General features: G+C 44.9%; 2 protein-coding genes across 3 annotated transcripts in view; both read left to right on the top strand.

Annotated features, from left to right (window-relative positions):
- The window catches only part of LOC106807367 (protein AF-10-like), a 33337-nt gene extending 24835 nt beyond the window's left edge, over nucleotides 1-8502 (top strand). For both annotated transcript variants that reach the window (XM_014809683.1, XM_014809684.1), the window contains 4 exons: nucleotides 4509-4723; nucleotides 4847-5050; nucleotides 5217-5303; nucleotides 5940-8502. In XM_014809683.1, coding sequence (XP_014665169.1) covers nucleotides 4509-4723; nucleotides 4847-5050; nucleotides 5217-5303; nucleotides 5940-6110 — 677 coding nt within the window. In that variant the 3' untranslated portion in view covers nucleotides 6111-8502. The remainder of the gene's footprint in view (nucleotides 1-4508; nucleotides 4724-4846; nucleotides 5051-5216; nucleotides 5304-5939) is intronic.
- A 3550-nt stretch (nucleotides 8503-12052) lies between these two features.
- LOC106807370 (zinc finger Y-chromosomal protein-like) lies at nucleotides 12053-16606 on the top strand. Its single transcript, XM_014809688.1, has 2 exons — nucleotides 12053-12096; nucleotides 12752-16606. Exon 2 carries the CDS (start codon nucleotides 12930-12932, stop codon nucleotides 14262-14264), a length of 1335 nt encoding a protein of 444 aa, XP_014665174.1. The 5' UTR covers nucleotides 12053-12096; nucleotides 12752-12929; the 3' UTR covers nucleotides 14265-16606.

Below are 16606 nucleotides of genomic sequence, written 5' to 3'. Positions count from 1 at the left end.
GGGCGGCTGGAGTGGGTTCTAATAGCAAAAGCGTTCAGTCCTTTGTTAACAGTCAACAAATCCGTGTTGACCTTTCCTCTGAGGGTCAAAGGTTATCAGACACATTACTCTTCGCCACGTCAGCAGAAAGCACATTTCATGGTCCTTTCATAAAGTGATAAAAATGGTAGTGTGATAGCACTGGAAACAAAAAAGTTTTTTCACTCTGACCGTTAGGCCATTTTCCTCAGAAAATCGTCTGATATGTGACCTTTCCCCCACTGCTCTTGACCTGTGACCTCCAATTTCCCACTGTGATGGGTTTCGCTGCCATCACACTATACACCGAATATTAAGAGCATAGGTCAAGCCATTTAGATTTGTGCCCGCAATTCTGCATTTTCCTCCTATACCTTAAGTTAAGGAGGATGTTCCCCCTCTTTTGAACCCCAGGCTGAAGAAAATGACCGCGTAAAAAAACACTGAAAACCCGAGGCGGGGGGGGAACCCCGAAGCGCGGGGGGGCGAACCCGGAGGCGGGGCGGGGTACCCCCTCTCACATTAGGGAGATTTTTTTAATTTGGGGGTCAGTAATAACACGGGCGGCCGGAAGTAGGGGGCAGGGGGCGGCCCCCCCCATCCAAAAAGTAGGGGGGACAAAACAAAAGCGCCCCCAAAAGAAGAGTTGGGGGGAATAGAAAAAATATAATGTATGAGCCTAAGACGTGTTACATACAGTAATTCTAACGGTTCAATAAACTAATTTATACATCCATTTTAGAGTTTTCGCATGCGCGCTTTGCGTGAATTGAGCTCACCGTTGGCACACATGCCACGCGCGTCATGCACACAGTCGCACACGCACACACGTCACAAGCACACGGCGTCACGCACACCCGTCACACTACATGCGCCTCACGCACACACGCGCTGCACGCACACAGCGCGCTCACGCACACGCGTTTCACGCACAACACGTTCCGCACACACGCCGCTCACGCACCACACGTCGCACACACGCGCTCACGCACACACGTCGCACACACGCGCTCACGCACACACGTCGCACACGCACCACATGCTCGCACACACGTGCTCACGCACACACGTTGCCACACACGCCGCCACGGCCCACACACGTCGCACACGCACACATGTCGCACACACGCGCTCACGCACACCACGTCGCCACACGCACACACGTTCGCACACAACGCGCTCACGCACACACGTCGCATACACGCGGCTCACGCACACACTCGCGCTCACCGCCACACCTGCGCTCACCACACACGGTCGCACACACGCCGCCTCACGCATACTACGCGCTCACGCACACACGTCGCACACACGTCCGCTCACGCACACACGCGCTTCACGCCACACACGTCGCATTACACGCCACAGCGTCGCATACACGCCACACACGTTCGCAACCTACGCACACATGTCGCACACACGCGCTCACGCACACACGTCGCCACACGACACATGCCGCCACACTGCCGCTCACTCACACACGTCGCACACGCACACATGCTCGCACACACGCGCTCACTCACACACGCTCGCACACGGCACACATGTCGCCACACACGCGCTCACGCACACACGTCGCACACGCACACATGTTCGCACACACGCGCTCACGTTACACAGCGTCGCATTACACTGCGCCTCACGCACACACCGCGCTACACGCACCCACGCTCGCCACACACGCGCGGCTGACGCCATACACGCGCTCACGCCACACACGCGCTCACGGCACACACTTCGCCCACATACGCCCTCACGCACACACGTCGCCACACACGCGCTCACGCACACATGCTTTCACGCACACACCGCCGCCTCACGCCACACACGCGCTTCACGCACACACGCGCTCACGCACCACACCGTCGCATCACACGCTGCTCACTGCACACACGTCGCACATCGCACACATGTCGCATCACACGCGCTCACGCACACACGTTCGATACACCGCTCACGCACACACGCTCGCACACCACACATCACAGCGCTCACGCACACACATCACACACACGCACTCAGCAGCACATGCGCTCACGCCCACACACGCGCTCACGCACACACGTGCTCACGTCACACACGTTCGCCACATTACGCTGCTCACGCACACACCGCCGCTCACGCCACACACGTCGCACATCACGCGCCTCACGCACACACGCGCTCACGCACACACGGTCGCACATACGCCGCTTTCACGCCACACACGTCGCCCACCGCGCTCACGCCACACACGCGCTCACGCACACACGCTCGCACACACGCGCGCTCTACGCCACACACCTGCTGCACACACACACGTCACACAACATGGCCGCTCACGCCAACACACGCACACACGGCGCTCACGCACACACGACACGCACACGCGCTGTCACGCACCACACGTTCACGCAGCCACGCAACACACGTCGCTACTATCTACGCGCCTTACGCACACACGTCGCACACGCCAACACATGGTCGCCCACACACGCGTCTCACGCACACACGGCTACGGCTACGGGTACCAGTCTAGCTTGCTGTTCCAGACCCAGTAGACGACCGATTCGATAAACCGTGCGCCTGCATGCCTACATGTGCCCGGGTAGATTACGAATGCTGCTACCCCTGAGACTCGGCAAAAACGGATAAACTCGGAAACAATTCTTGGATGCGTGGCGGAAAAACGGAAATCCGGACAATTTTCATGCCTGTACACTCTTGAGCACTTTTGACGCTTTGACCCCCAGCGTCGCACCATCCCAACTCCGTTTCGCGATTGACCCCCTACGTGAGCCGAGCTTGGCGACTCTGAATGGATCCGCTGACTCCCGGGTCGACGAGGGCTCGCGTCGCCGCTCCTCGCGAGCTAGATTTGTGCGTGGCCCAACTGTCTGACCCGCGTGCCTCTCGCGAGGCATGTACAGGCTTCGCTTGTACTGCCCGGCCCTGCGAAGTTCGTCTGTGCCACCGGATAGGCGACCACATCTTCTTCGCTTGTGATCTGAGCCATACTGGACTACGACACTCCAGTCGGCGTTCCCGCGTGGGGCTGAGACGCCTCGTGCTGCCCGTCGCCTCAGCTCGACGTCCTTTCGATCTTCTGGCACGGGCGGACGGTGCGCTCCGAGGGGCGACCGGCGCGCCGAGACACGGAGCGGAGCACGGACGCCCAACGCACGCACGCACGCACGCACGTCGCCGGATGCACGCACGCCAACAGGAGAATGCATGCGATATCTAGCAAAGCTGCATCTGACTATCGTCAAGGATGAGCTAATGATTTAGAGGAAAATAACAGCGGAAAAGCTGGAAAAAGAAAAAGATGTCGATTAACTCAGAACGTTCTGTAAGCTCTTGCACTCGCAGCGGCTGAATAATTCGCCAAGGGTTGATTAATTAAACAAATCACTGTCCCTTCAGGAACGTTCTAAGGTTAGTGGTTAAATCGTGCATGTTTAGTCGATGATCTCAGTCCTACGTTAGCACACTGACGGCACAGTGATAGTGTTTGGGTTTATTTTCGTCCCAACAATATGAGATTGTCATTATAATTTATACTGGCATTTAATACATAAGCAATTCACTCATACCCACAATGCTTTCGTATTAGGTTTCAACTACAAATTCGTTCTTGAGGGTATGACTAGGGCCTTACTGTCAAAATTGGTGCGGATTGCTCGCATGAGGAACTGAGATCCTGGAGTCACTGCCTCTCTACAAGTTGGCTCCATCGTTGTGGGGGCGGCGGAGATGGCAGACGGTGAGCTGCAGCGGCTGAGAGTTCCCGCGGGGGGACGAGGACAAGTTAGGCTAATTGTTGGCCCGATCAGCACGGAGGGGCGGACGGACCCCCTCCCCCTCTCCCTTCCCCATCCCCCTCCCCCCACCACCACTACGCTCACGCTCAACGCATATCCATGATAACATGTTAATATAGTGAAGTCATTAAAGTTACACAGCTGTATCTTTATTACTGTACTACCGGTATAGCAAAGCCTATCATAGATTTTACATCTGTATTAGTAGTATCCTAGATATATGCTCTGGGCGCGAACGCGGTGGCGGGAGGGCACACTTGATTCGGTTGCCAGTGAGTTTATCAGAAGATTACCCGGCTACAGTACACGTCAGTTGAGGGCTGTCGCTCTGCGGCACTTGTTCTATATTATTATTATTATTTATTTATTTATCTCTCTTACCTTGATATTACTTGGTGGAATGGTTTTTAACTATTTGAGCAAGTGACATTGAGACATTATTTACATCACTAATATTTCAATCTTGTTTAGATTTTCAACCAGCAAAATAAAGAGAAGGGAGAAAAATACCCCAAAGAAAATTGCCCAGGGCGACTTCCATATTGTTATCTAGCGGCAGATATGTATTTGTATTCGAATGTGCCCCATTTAACGTAGGATTTTAGAATCAAAAAAGCATCTATAGAATTTTTTTTCTAGTGTGTTTATCACTCGTGTAATATAAGGTACTGTTTGTACTTTTTGTAGTTGCATCTCTCTTGTCATGCCTGCATCAGCTACGAGCAGAAAATCACCGGTTAGAGGAGCTAGTTAGCAGCCTATCGGCGAGACGGGACCACCTGCTGGCCGTCAATGCACGCCTAGCCGTGCCCAATAACAGCCAGGCGTCGTCCACTATGTCTGAACCACGCAACACCCGTATTAACAACACTTTTGTGCCACGTGGCGACAGCAACATACAGGTGAGGGAGCAACGTGTGGTGTTTGCACCTGTTGTATATCTTTGCTGTTATTTCTGTAACGAGTTGTCCATCGAGAGGAATTGTCTACGTTTTCTTGTCTTGATATGAGATGCTCTATTGCAGGATGGTCTTCATGCACGCAGCCAAGCACGCAGCCCAATCCAGCACAGTCTTGCAGGCTCTCACAACCATATCCCTGTGAGCCCACCGGTTGCAGGACATGCAGCGCCACCTGCTGCTGAACTGCCAAGTTTGCCAACTTTGCAGGGTCAAAGCAGCAGGGGTACTCTCAATTTGGCTGGCTATCCTATTATTCCCGCCTCTCAGGTATTGGTTGCTTTGTAAACGTGGCAAATTCTTAGTAGCATTAAGTGCAACTAAATTTGGATATTTCAGATACTTTCACATTTTCATGTTGTATCTATCACCTAATGTTTATATGCTCTTCATATCGTGCTGGCTATAAGTGACTTGGTGTGTTTGTGCATCACAGGGTCAAACTACAGAGGCTATCCGAGCGCTGCTTCTTCAACAGCAGCAGCTCCAATCGATGCACCAACAGATGGCTCAACTCACACCGGTCAGTACATCAACTATTAAGTTATGATTTCAGGCCTGAGTACTTATACTGAAGGTTTGTTCGGCCTCATATAATTTATGTTATGACGAATTGATGATGTTATGATTTGATTTTTATTATTCAGGTATCTAAATTTACATCGTACTTGTCTTTTGAAAAATGGTTGTAAAATGATCAAAAACGTGTCAATCAAGCCAGGTAAATGGTGACGATTCTTAGTAAAACAGTACATAATAAATATTATTGCAATTATAATGCATACAGTATTCACATATAAGAAAATATTAAAAACTTTAGGATAGAACAAAATCGTACAACACACTAAGAACTAGTATTGTACTGGTGGGAAAGGGGGTGGCAAATAGTAAATTCAGAAGTATCTAATTGAAGGGTAAAAAGTTTAAAAATGTGAAAAGGTAAATATAACAATGTTTTATACTTGGAAATTAATTTCATGATGTGTTGACACCCAGACACAATACGTGTGTGTGTGTGTGTGTGTGTGCGTGCGTGCGTGCGTGCGTGCGTGCGTTCGTGCGTGCGTGCCTTGCTCATATTCTCTCCTTTTGTAAAACATGGCAAACCTTGGGGGTCTAAATAATTATTGTAAAGACAAAGCACATCTTGTTGTCACAGGAGCAATACCAGCAGATGATGTATCAGATGCAACAGCATCCTCTAGCAGCACAGTTTGCAGGGATGGCAGGCAGTTTAAACCGGCAGTCCAGTGTAAGTGGAAAGAACTCTTCAGGGCGCTCCTCTGTTAGCAATCGGACACCGCCTGATGAGAAGGGCAAGAAGAGCTGATCAACACCTACATGCCATCTTGACTGAGGTCACCTAATGGTAGTCTCATGCATAGATGTGGAGAATGCTTACTTAAAAGTGTTTAGCAAAGGTGAGAGGGAATGATCGGCTTTATGTGGTTTCACTTGGTGAATTCTCTTTGCCAAGGTACCAGAATGTGTAATGTAAATACTACATAATACTGTGTCCAGTCTCCGGCAACAATACCCACTGCCAAACGTTTTTGTAATACTGTATGATCTGGAAAATATATTAGATGTCGAAATGTCATTATAATCACATGAGTATTTAAAAAAACATGTCACTATTATATTAACTAGTATGTCATGAAAAGTTTTATTTCCGTCTATGTTATTGTAACAAATATCGTTGTGGTACCAAATGATAGTATACCGGGTAGGTAATATAAAATGTTTTTTTAAGAATGACAACACCTATAACATTCCGATCATATAGACAATCTTATCCATAGAAATATTTTTATGATAATTAGCCATCAACGTGCAAGGGGCATTGATTGTTCACTGACACAGAACTGTGCACATGCCATATAATGACCTGCGTACCTGACTATAGTTGCTAGACATAAATGGTGAAAATTTCAATTGTGTGAAGATTAATTATATATGTTTCGAACAGAATAAGCATCTTATGTCATGTCATGCCCAATATTCAATTATTTGATGGTGTGAAAGTATTCAGTTGTTAGTTTGTGGTAAAGCACTGAAGTAAAGAAATTTCGTTCATGCTGTTTATTTCTTTGCATGTGATGTCAATTCAGTAACTAAGTCAATTAAAAAAACAACATGATAGTGGCTCAAAGACAAGGAAATTAATACACTCGTGCATGTATACGGTGAATAAATGTACAACAGACCTGCCTTCCCCTCCGTGACCTCTGATGTTCCAATATCGTGAGCTCTGAGGTAGGAGTTGTGTATATTTTACCCACCCGGCCTATCGACCTAGTGGAGGACACCGACCAGATGGGCAGGGACATACCGCTCCCCGTTACATGCAGGGTTGGGGGCATGAGGGTTCGACTATTAAGTGAGTAATAGCCTTCACGCCCGCAACGCGATGGGACCACAGACTAACGGATCTGATGCGGAGTCTGTAATGCGACCGGCACGCTATGTAACCGACATGTGCATAATGCACAACACCGAAGTTTTACGTATACACGACAGGGAGTTTATTACGTACGGGACAGTCACTGCGCGCCACGTTCTTCATCGCACGTCAATTCCTGATCAGCCGCTTCGTGTGCACGGTCAGTCGGTCACCGTGCATCAGCCGGCTAGGTGAGCATGTAAACAACGATAGCAGGTTGCTGAAAGATCGCACATCGTGCACACCAGCAATACATTCGGGGCCACCCAACCTACTAGGCCTACATACGCTGGCCTACGGTTGACGCTAGGTGGGGAAAATCTACCGGCCACCGGCCTGTTGCTCTCGCTTACTGCACACACCAACCATGGCGAGGTGAAGTATCATAGGGACTCGCCAGCTGTCAGCCTCACCCCAGGTGCCTGGGAACTGCAAACACGGCAATCACCGGTGATAAAGCCGGGGACAGCATCACTGCTACGGGATGCTACCCTGTCTATCTGTAGAGCTGTGTCTTAGCGCTCAGCTTCCTACTATACCACTACATTTGGAAAGCAGCTAATTCCGTTCACAACAGCTCGACACTCACTGTAATTATTTATGTAAAAGAATCTGACATCGATTATGACGACGTGCAGTTCATGTCAAAGAGGTTGACAAATTAGTTATCATGTGCTATCAAATAAGTTTATGGTGTGCTTCATGACATAAGTCAGATCATGTCATATTGATCTTACATTCATATGATAGCAAATTTCTTTAGGCGTAGATATCAATAATAAAAGAATGTAACCCCACGTTCGTTTCAAATGGGGTATATGAATTACAATTTATATTACCGTGTACTTGTATAATTCATGAAGTAATGAAATTTAATGATTCAATTGAGTTTCAATTGTAATTGATTCAATTCATTGCCAGTTAAATGATTCACTCGTCTTTGTTTACGTTTTGTGATTTCTTGCTGTAATTCATATCATATTTCGTGACGTTTGTGACTTATTTATATACGTTCAGTATGGTGAAATTGTATTTGCCAATTAATTGTATTTTCTACATGACTGTCCTGTAGGCATACTGTTTCTTATCTTAATGCCCTTTTCTCCGTAGAAGTAAGTTGCAATGCGAAGAATGTGGAATGTTATGGGCTACTTCCCTGATTCTGAAGTGATGCGTCGATCGTCGTGTTTCATAATAGCATACCCGTTCATTGAATAGTAGATCTAAATGTAGCAAGGAATCTATTTACACAATGTAAATAAAGACTATTACTAAATGGTTCTGTGTTTATTTTTTATTGCCTTTGCATAGAATGTGTGGGTGACATTTTGTATACATTAATGTGTATGGGCTGGTGACTACCGCAATATAATCGTGGTAATCCATTCATTGGCTTTCATCTCTACTGTTTATATCGTTTGAAAATGCGGTTGCGAAATCGGTTAAGTGTACTTATATTATTACCCACGTACGCAGACACGCGTGCTTTTGCAAGATATGTAACGGAATTGGAACAGTTATTATGGGAACATATTGGCATCAGCGGTTAATAATGCTGAGAGGGTCTATGTCTCCCTGGGTACTGCCGGAACGTACCCTGGGTACGGTTACCCTGGTAACTATCTACCTCGCCTACCGTACCTCGCCTATTCCACTAACGAGTCTAGGGAGTCGCCTGACGCGTTCTACGTCCGCTACTCTAACCAGGAACCCGAAACCATATACCCGGGTATAGCCTCGTCGTCCCTACTCTCCCGTAACTCGTAGCGCGCGGACCCGAACCAATCGAGATAGTTAGCCCAGGGGCACGTCTCCGGCCAAGTACCGGAGACATAGATGAGCGTTAATAATGACAATTATTTTTCCGTTTTGTTGTTGTTATTATTAACCCCTGATATATATATATATATATATATATATATATATATATTATATTCGATATTAGCTATTCAGCCACTATTGTCACGTATAGCGCGTAATGTTTTGGTGTCTGGCTGACTCGTCCGGTGCGCAAACGGATCACTTTCGGCCTTTGTACGCGCGGCGTTGGCCCTGATTTCTGGGTGATCAGTGAATTTGTCTAAGCGGGGGCTGTATAAATCCAAGAAATTCTGCGTGTAAGTGCGAATGGGAGTCAATTAGTCATTTTAATGTCAGTTGTAGCTGCTTTCAGGCTACGTAACGTTTGCTAATAACGAACCAGTATAGTGCATTTATAAAATTGAATAAAATGAAGAGCGGAAGGGAAGGAACGTGGTTGATGGAGGGTAGAGGGCGGGGAAGGTGTGTGGACTAATTGAAGGGTTAGATGAGAATTAAGCTGGCGGTGGAGGAAGCGAGGAGGTGGTGAGGAGGGTCGGTAGCTGGCTGTTTGCACAGGCAGAGCATGAATAGCACGATAGAGGCAATTCGACAATTATTAATTACTTATTATAAAAAACATTAATAGACTTAGTGAAGCTATGCCAAGCTGGTCAGAGGACGTGGCGACGGAACAGCCAATCGACGCCGGAGCTTTACTCTTAGTGGCGAGAGAAGTACACAGCACGCGTGCACCCACACAACACACAGCGCACACATTTATTTTGGTTTATTGTTTATGTATTTAGTATTGGTCAAGGTCTGAATCATCGCCATCGAGTATATAGCATTACTTTTACAATATATTTTATGTATTCCAAAGGTAACTACCAAGGATATACACAAAAGTATGACTAGCACACTTATTTTACTTCGTCAGGGTCCTGGTGCGTTGATTACCTCCGGCCAAGGCTTAGGCAGGAGGTTATGTTTTTCACGGCGTCTCCTGTGTGTTTGTTGGTTTGTCGGTTTGTGCTCGTTGGTTTGTCGGTGGTTTGTGCGTTGTTTGTTTGCTGTACAGCCTAGACTTGGAAACCCTTAATGGACGGATTGTCTATGAAATTTTCAGGAGTAGGGTACGGAAATGGGCTAAACTTCGAATTGATTAGATTTCGGTGGTCCTGATCCGGATCAATTAATTAATAATTAAGTTAAATTTTCAGGCTAGCGTAGAAAAATGCGGTAACTTAGAATTGATTACATTTTGGTTGGTGCTAGCCCGGTTGATCCCCCCCGGATCCTGGAATTAATTAAATAAAATTTGTCAGGATAGGTCAGAAATGGGTGAACTTAGAATGATCTAAATTTTGGTGGTGATCCGGATCAATTAATTATTTAATTAATTAAATTAATTAGTTAAAATTGTCACAGTCAGAGAATTGAGCTGCCTTCGCAGTCTTGCGCTCTCCGAGTGCTTTAGTATATGTAAGCTTCTTTCTGACTTACATTATACCCCCCCGCGCGAAATTTACCCTCCGCGACAATTAACCTCCCGGACATTTACCCCCCTCCGGAAAATTACTCACTTTGGTGCTTTATTAGCCATTGTATTGACCAATGATACCAGGGGGTAGGGGTCGCGAGGCGAGGAGGGAGAGAGTTGTGTGGAGGAGAGGAGGGGGAGAAGTGGTGAGGAGGGGAAGAAGGGTGTGAGAAGGCAGGAGTGAGGAGAGGCGGTGGAGGAGGAGGAGGAGCAGGACCGTGGTAGAGGAGGAAGTGAGGGGGAGAAGGTGGTAGAGGAGGGGGAGAAGGTGGTTTATAGGGTTTCGGGGAAGGTGGTAGGGAAGATGAAGGGAGGTGGCAGCGAGGAGGAGGATATGGAGAAGGGAGGTGAGGAATACCTCGGTAGAGGTAGGTAGAGTGAGGGCCGCCACTCCACCTCGTTCTCCTCTCCTCCATCACCAGCTTTCTCCCCTCCTCCTCGTGTCCCTCCCTCAACACACCTGCATGCCTGTCGGTCCTCGTGGTTATCTCCCTTCCTTCCTCATACCTCTTCCGCTCGTCTCTAACTCCTCTTCTAAAAATAGAATCTGCGCGTGTAAATTGTCCCGCGGTCGTTTAAATGTCTGCGCTGGGTATATTGTCCGGTCGGTGGTATTGTCCCGGCTCGGTCCGGGTCGCGGGCTGCTTAGCCCGGTAAATATCCGAGGTGGGCTAATTGTACGGGGGGGGTAAATGTCCGGGGGGTTGATTGTCGGGGGGTAATTATCCGGGGGGTAATTGTCCGGGTAAATGTCCGGCGGGGTAATTGGCATGGCGTCGCGTGCTGTCAGGGGTGTAGGCGCCTAATCGTCCGCTGCCGTTTAAGTGCCGGGGGGTTTTGGGTATTTGTCCTGATTACCACGTATATATTATGTATACTATCATATATATAATATATAATATATACTTATTTTATAATAACTTACCTACTATCAGAGTAGACTTCATAGTGACGACTATTCATCAGAATAGAAGTCAGAACTTATAGAAAACTATAATAGTCTCCTAACTTCATCTACCTCTTTATATCTATTTATTTATTCATATAGATTTATATTATATTTTCTTCTGCTTGAACTTTTAAAACTCGTGGCGCCTTGAAGGAAAAATGAAAACGACAGAAGCCTGCACAAATGAAATGAAAATATCTAAATCGCATTTGTCAGTGCTTCAATCCAGTGTGTAGCCAAACATTAGTGCTCGTTCCCCTGATGATTGGGACGTCTTTATACTCTTTCTCGGCGATGGCAGGACGCATTACCTGAGGTCTGTCCTCGTCCTCCATATGCCGTTCTAAAAAATACTCACGTTTCGCCTTCTTAGAGTATAACCGACGTGATAGCAGATTAAAGAACGGGCGCATGGTGTGCACAAGGAGATAGATCGCGTTGTCGACATTACGACGGTTAACACTTTTGTGTTATTCTTCGAGTAGCTATTTGGTATTACCCTCCCTGTTATACCTATATAATAATTCCAGGATATCTTGATATCAATACACAAAGTACAGATTTCTTCGTTTGCATATTACGTAAAGTATTTGACAATTAATTAACTATTTTATGAACTAATTGTCATGTGGCGTAGCGACGTTTTGATTCGGGGCCTGAGAGAGAGAACAAAAAACGAGGACAAGCATTTCGTGGCCGCGTATGACCCCGGGCCCACTAAATATTCATTTGCTGTGCGTGACAGATTAGGCCAGTTACCAGCATCACCAGTTTTGATCACCGGTTTCTGTGGACCTGCCAAAAATTGAAGAATGATCAATACTCTTTTATCCCAGTGCCACACGACTGGCCCCACAAATTGTACTGGAACTACTGTATTTTTATAATTCGGTTGCCCATCATAGCGTAGGGGCTATTTTTGTTTGAAAAGGCTCTCATTTTATGCACGAGACATTACTTTTAGTTTTAAAGAGAGAGAAGTGGCGGGTATGGGAAAAAAGTAAGGAGAGGTAGAAGTAGAGGGCTGTAGATAAGTGGTTCGAGGCTGCCTTGGGTTGTAGTGCGGAGAGCGCATCTTCCTTGGCTGCGAATATGTGCCCATTTTCCTTTGGCTAGAATCTCTCCTGACATTGAGCACTTGGAGACATTTGTCTCAAAAATTTCTCATTTTTGCTCGAACACTGTATGGTATGAATTACTATTTTAAAATAATCAAAGCTAATAATTTTGTTGCAGGTAATCACCAATTTTCATGTACCAGAACTGAAAAGAGAGGCTATAGATCAGGAGACCCACTAAGAGCGTCGACTTGCTGGATACTGAAGTGATATCTGGCATTGCAAAGTCTTCCTGAACTCTTCACCAGGCTAACTATTATCACTGCAATAACGTTCATATTTCATGCACAATTGCCATGTATCACGTAAAGCCTACTCCCGAAAGGCAGACAGTGAAGTATGAATGTTGTGATTGTGGAGCCCAACTTACGCGGCATGAGAACTTAAAGAGGCATCTGATTAAAGTTCACCACATTGCTGTATCAAAGCAAGTTGCAGAAAAGCTTGCCTTTTGCAGAGAAGTGGTCGTGAAGAAAGCAGCAATAGATGCTCCAACATTCGAAAGTGAAGTAGCAGCTCGGCCTGTTCCCAATATGTTACCTGGTGGAACAATCACTAATCAAGGTGCTGAACAGAATCCACTAGAGTATGGTAATAATGCTAAACCAATAGCAATTTCGTCATCTGCAACCGTAAGGAAAGATGCTCAAAGTATGGCAGCGGAGAGGTCTTGTCTAATTTGCGGAATGGCATTTATGAAAAAGGTTAGGCTGTATGAGCATATCAAAAATGCACATAAGGGTCAAGTATTGAAGCAGGTTTGCTGTCAATGTGGAGCTGAACTCAGTAAAAGAGATCACTTGAAGAGGCACATTGTTTTAGTGCATTGCATTACCGACCTGAATCAAGTTGCAGATATGATGGCTGCAAGCAGGGTTACAGTAAAGGAGGATACTGGTACCGATAGTAGGAGTTTGTCAAACACTGCGGTGAAGAAGAAGCGCGTACGGCCCGAATCTCAGAATTTATGTAATATTTGTCAACAAATGTTTGCTAATAGGCATGAATTAAAGGATCACAGATTAGCTGTTCACAGTGGAAACAAACCTAAACATGTATGTTGTGATTGCGGAGCCCATCTTAGTAGATCTGATCATCTAAAGCGGCATTTGGTTCGAGTTCATCACATAACAGCATCAAAGGAAATTGCTGAAAAAATGGCTTCTTGCACAGTGGAGGCACCTAGAACATCTGTACTGGGCGAAGCTGAAGCATCTGCATGCTCATCTGGCAATGACCCAACTCTTGTCAAACCAATGGGAACACCTGATAAAATATGTCTGATTTGCAAAGAGTCCTTTCCAACAGGAAAATATCTGGATGGCCACATGGGAGCAGCACACAGACACCAGACCATCGAGCATGTGTGTTGTGACTGCGGAGCACAATTCAACATGCAAGGCCACCTGAGGAGACATCTGATTGATGTTCATTGTGTCACAGATTCTACGGTTCTTCTACAAAAACTGGCAACTTGTACATTTGTTGTCGTTGCAAAGAAACCTGATCAGTTTTATGGAGGCGAGAGGCCTGTGTACACCTGCGGTAGTAGAAACGAGGGTTATGGAGCTGCATGTAACAATAGTGACACAGGTGACGATCCGTCATCTAGTGATACCGAGATTTATTAATTGGCTTATTACGTTAGACAGATGGATGCTATATAAATTTGAATTAAAATTTATTTGCAGCTGTATCCTACTATATGCCCCCATAGGTGCATATTTATGTAGTCACATTATCCTCCATATTATACATCTGATAAGTGTTTTGTAATAAGTGTTTACTTACTACTAGAATATCATTGGCCCTTGTCCTATTTCTGGGGCTGTTTGATGTTGGTAACACTACAACTGCATGTTCTTGAGTGCTAATGTCGTATATCATTAGTTTTTAGTAGTTGTTTTAAAGAATGTACATGGAAAAAAAATTGTATTACTTATTTTGCATTTAATGAAATTTTAATAAGTTGAATACATTGCTTCTCTTTTGGTGTACAGTAAATAACAGTAGTACATTTTTGTGAGGATTTGTGCAGAAGATGATGTTTATAATGCTGCAAGATCGTACTGAAAACCCAGCTACAAAGGAGGAGGGGCTGTTAATTTAGGCAAGAAATTATTGTTCCTTGTTGAGTGTAGGTGTGATGTGTTGTGATTAGACAAGTCTTCATAGGGTGTATTTACGGATTTGCCACTAATGAAACAATTCTATTTACATGTATTTATTAATTTCAAAATGCTTGGTTAGGATTAATGTATTTTGTTCGTACGTTTGGGCCAAATGCCACAGCTGTGTTTGTTCATGAATCATAGTAGGTAATTCAAAAGTTCTGAAGAATTTGGTTGAAATGTAGATGGCAGAGTTGTCAAGTTTCAGTTGTTCAAATGCCTGAGATTTGTTGATGATCTAAGCTCGGGGCTGACGAGTAAAGCTCAGCATATATGCTACTTGTCGGCGCTCAAGCACCTCTATAACTGGTTTGCAAATCCAGACGTAAAAGGTGCGATGTGGTGCATGCTTGATCATTTAAAACCATTATCAATCGTCTGATGTCATCAGATGAGTACGTGCATGTGTGGAATATAATCTTGAACAGAGGTCTGTGACACGTCGTGTGCTATTCTAACGAGAATCTGTGTCCAATGTTAAAATTTGAGATGTCTTCCATGAATTATCAAAGATCGTAAACAGTAACAGTCCTGTTGGAATGACTTGGAAATAAATTTTCCACAAACTTGGTGTTATTGAAATGCATAGAGCAAATGTGCATTAAATATGTTATACAGCAAAACCCTTTTGTCAAATGAACGGATTTAGCGGGCGTAATTGAAACGTAGACCATGAAATATAAAAACTGGGACATGGAAAATTTTAACTATTTTATGATTAATGTTGTATTATAGGTAGTGTCACTGTATATCATATTAATCACTGCTAACGTCGTGATCGTCATAAGGCCTTGTATTTTTGGTAATTTGGTATACAAGCTGAGCAAAATTGAAACAAAAATTAACAAAATATTTTTATTTCAACTACTGGCAATATTGAAAACAAAATATTGTAAACCAGGTGACAAAAATAAAAGGCCTGACAGTATTATTATTGCCAGAAACATAAACACTGTATACCCAGCTATGTTATTGGAAATAGTGGTAGTAATCATGGTGTAGCTAAGTATGTATGTGTCCGTGTGTGTGCGTATCGTAACAGCAGTTTTAGATGTGCTATCCAACAGCACTAAAAGTTATACTCGTGGTAGTAATACTGTATACTAGGAGTAGCAGTACTATATATCCGTCTTTGTTATACATTATGATGGTGGTAGAATATAGAATACTAAGTAGTTACGGCAGCAGCAGCTTTGGTAGTTCTAAAATCTATTCTTACATGATTGTTGTGGTATGTGTTCTTCAGCAGTGCTCGCATGGCTTAGCGAAATTTACGTGCTTTCCAAAAGTTATAAACGCATATATATCCAATGAGAAGTCTATAGGTGTAATTTATACTACTATTGGTATGTTGTACTGTACTGTTGCTGTTTTTACGTTTGGCTCATTTCCTTCTCACCACGTGTGACAAATTTGGTTCGTCTTGGCAACACAAATAGGCTTAATGCATGAAATTGTTCTTGTGGAAATACAATGTCAATGATGACCATGTATTGCAAGAGAAGATATGAGTGCAAACCACAGGCACTTAAAGTATTTCAGAATAAAATAATAATAATATTAGTACGATATAAAGTGACATTGTGTTTTTATGGACTTATTAATTCTTTGGATTCACTGCATTTGCTGGAAATGCATAAGTACTTGTAATTCTGTGTTGGGCGCTCGTCAAATCCTGAACATTTTATCTCTGCTTGTAGCATCTGTTTCTGTTTTAGTTATCCATCGACCACGGTATGCGGAAGGTTTATAATATTTTTTGTGAAAATAAAGCGTTGACCATGTATGGCTAGTGCAGAAAA

Source organism: Priapulus caudatus, unplaced genomic scaffold (genome assembly GCF_000485595.1).
Source record: "Priapulus caudatus unplaced genomic scaffold, Priapulus_caudatus-5.0.1 Scaffold210, whole genome shotgun sequence".
Classification (NCBI taxonomy): Eukaryota; Metazoa; Priapulida; class Priapulimorpha; order Priapulimorphida; family Priapulidae; genus Priapulus; species Priapulus caudatus.
Note: the sequence above shows the minus strand (reverse complement) of the source record. Positions and strands in the feature narration are given on the sequence as shown.

Bases quoted from the DNA above. Each gene is read 5' to 3' on its own strand.
- LOC106807370 (XM_014809688.1), top strand. From the start codon at position 12,930: ATGTATCACGTAAAGCCTACTCCCGAAAGGCAGACAGTGAAGTATGAA.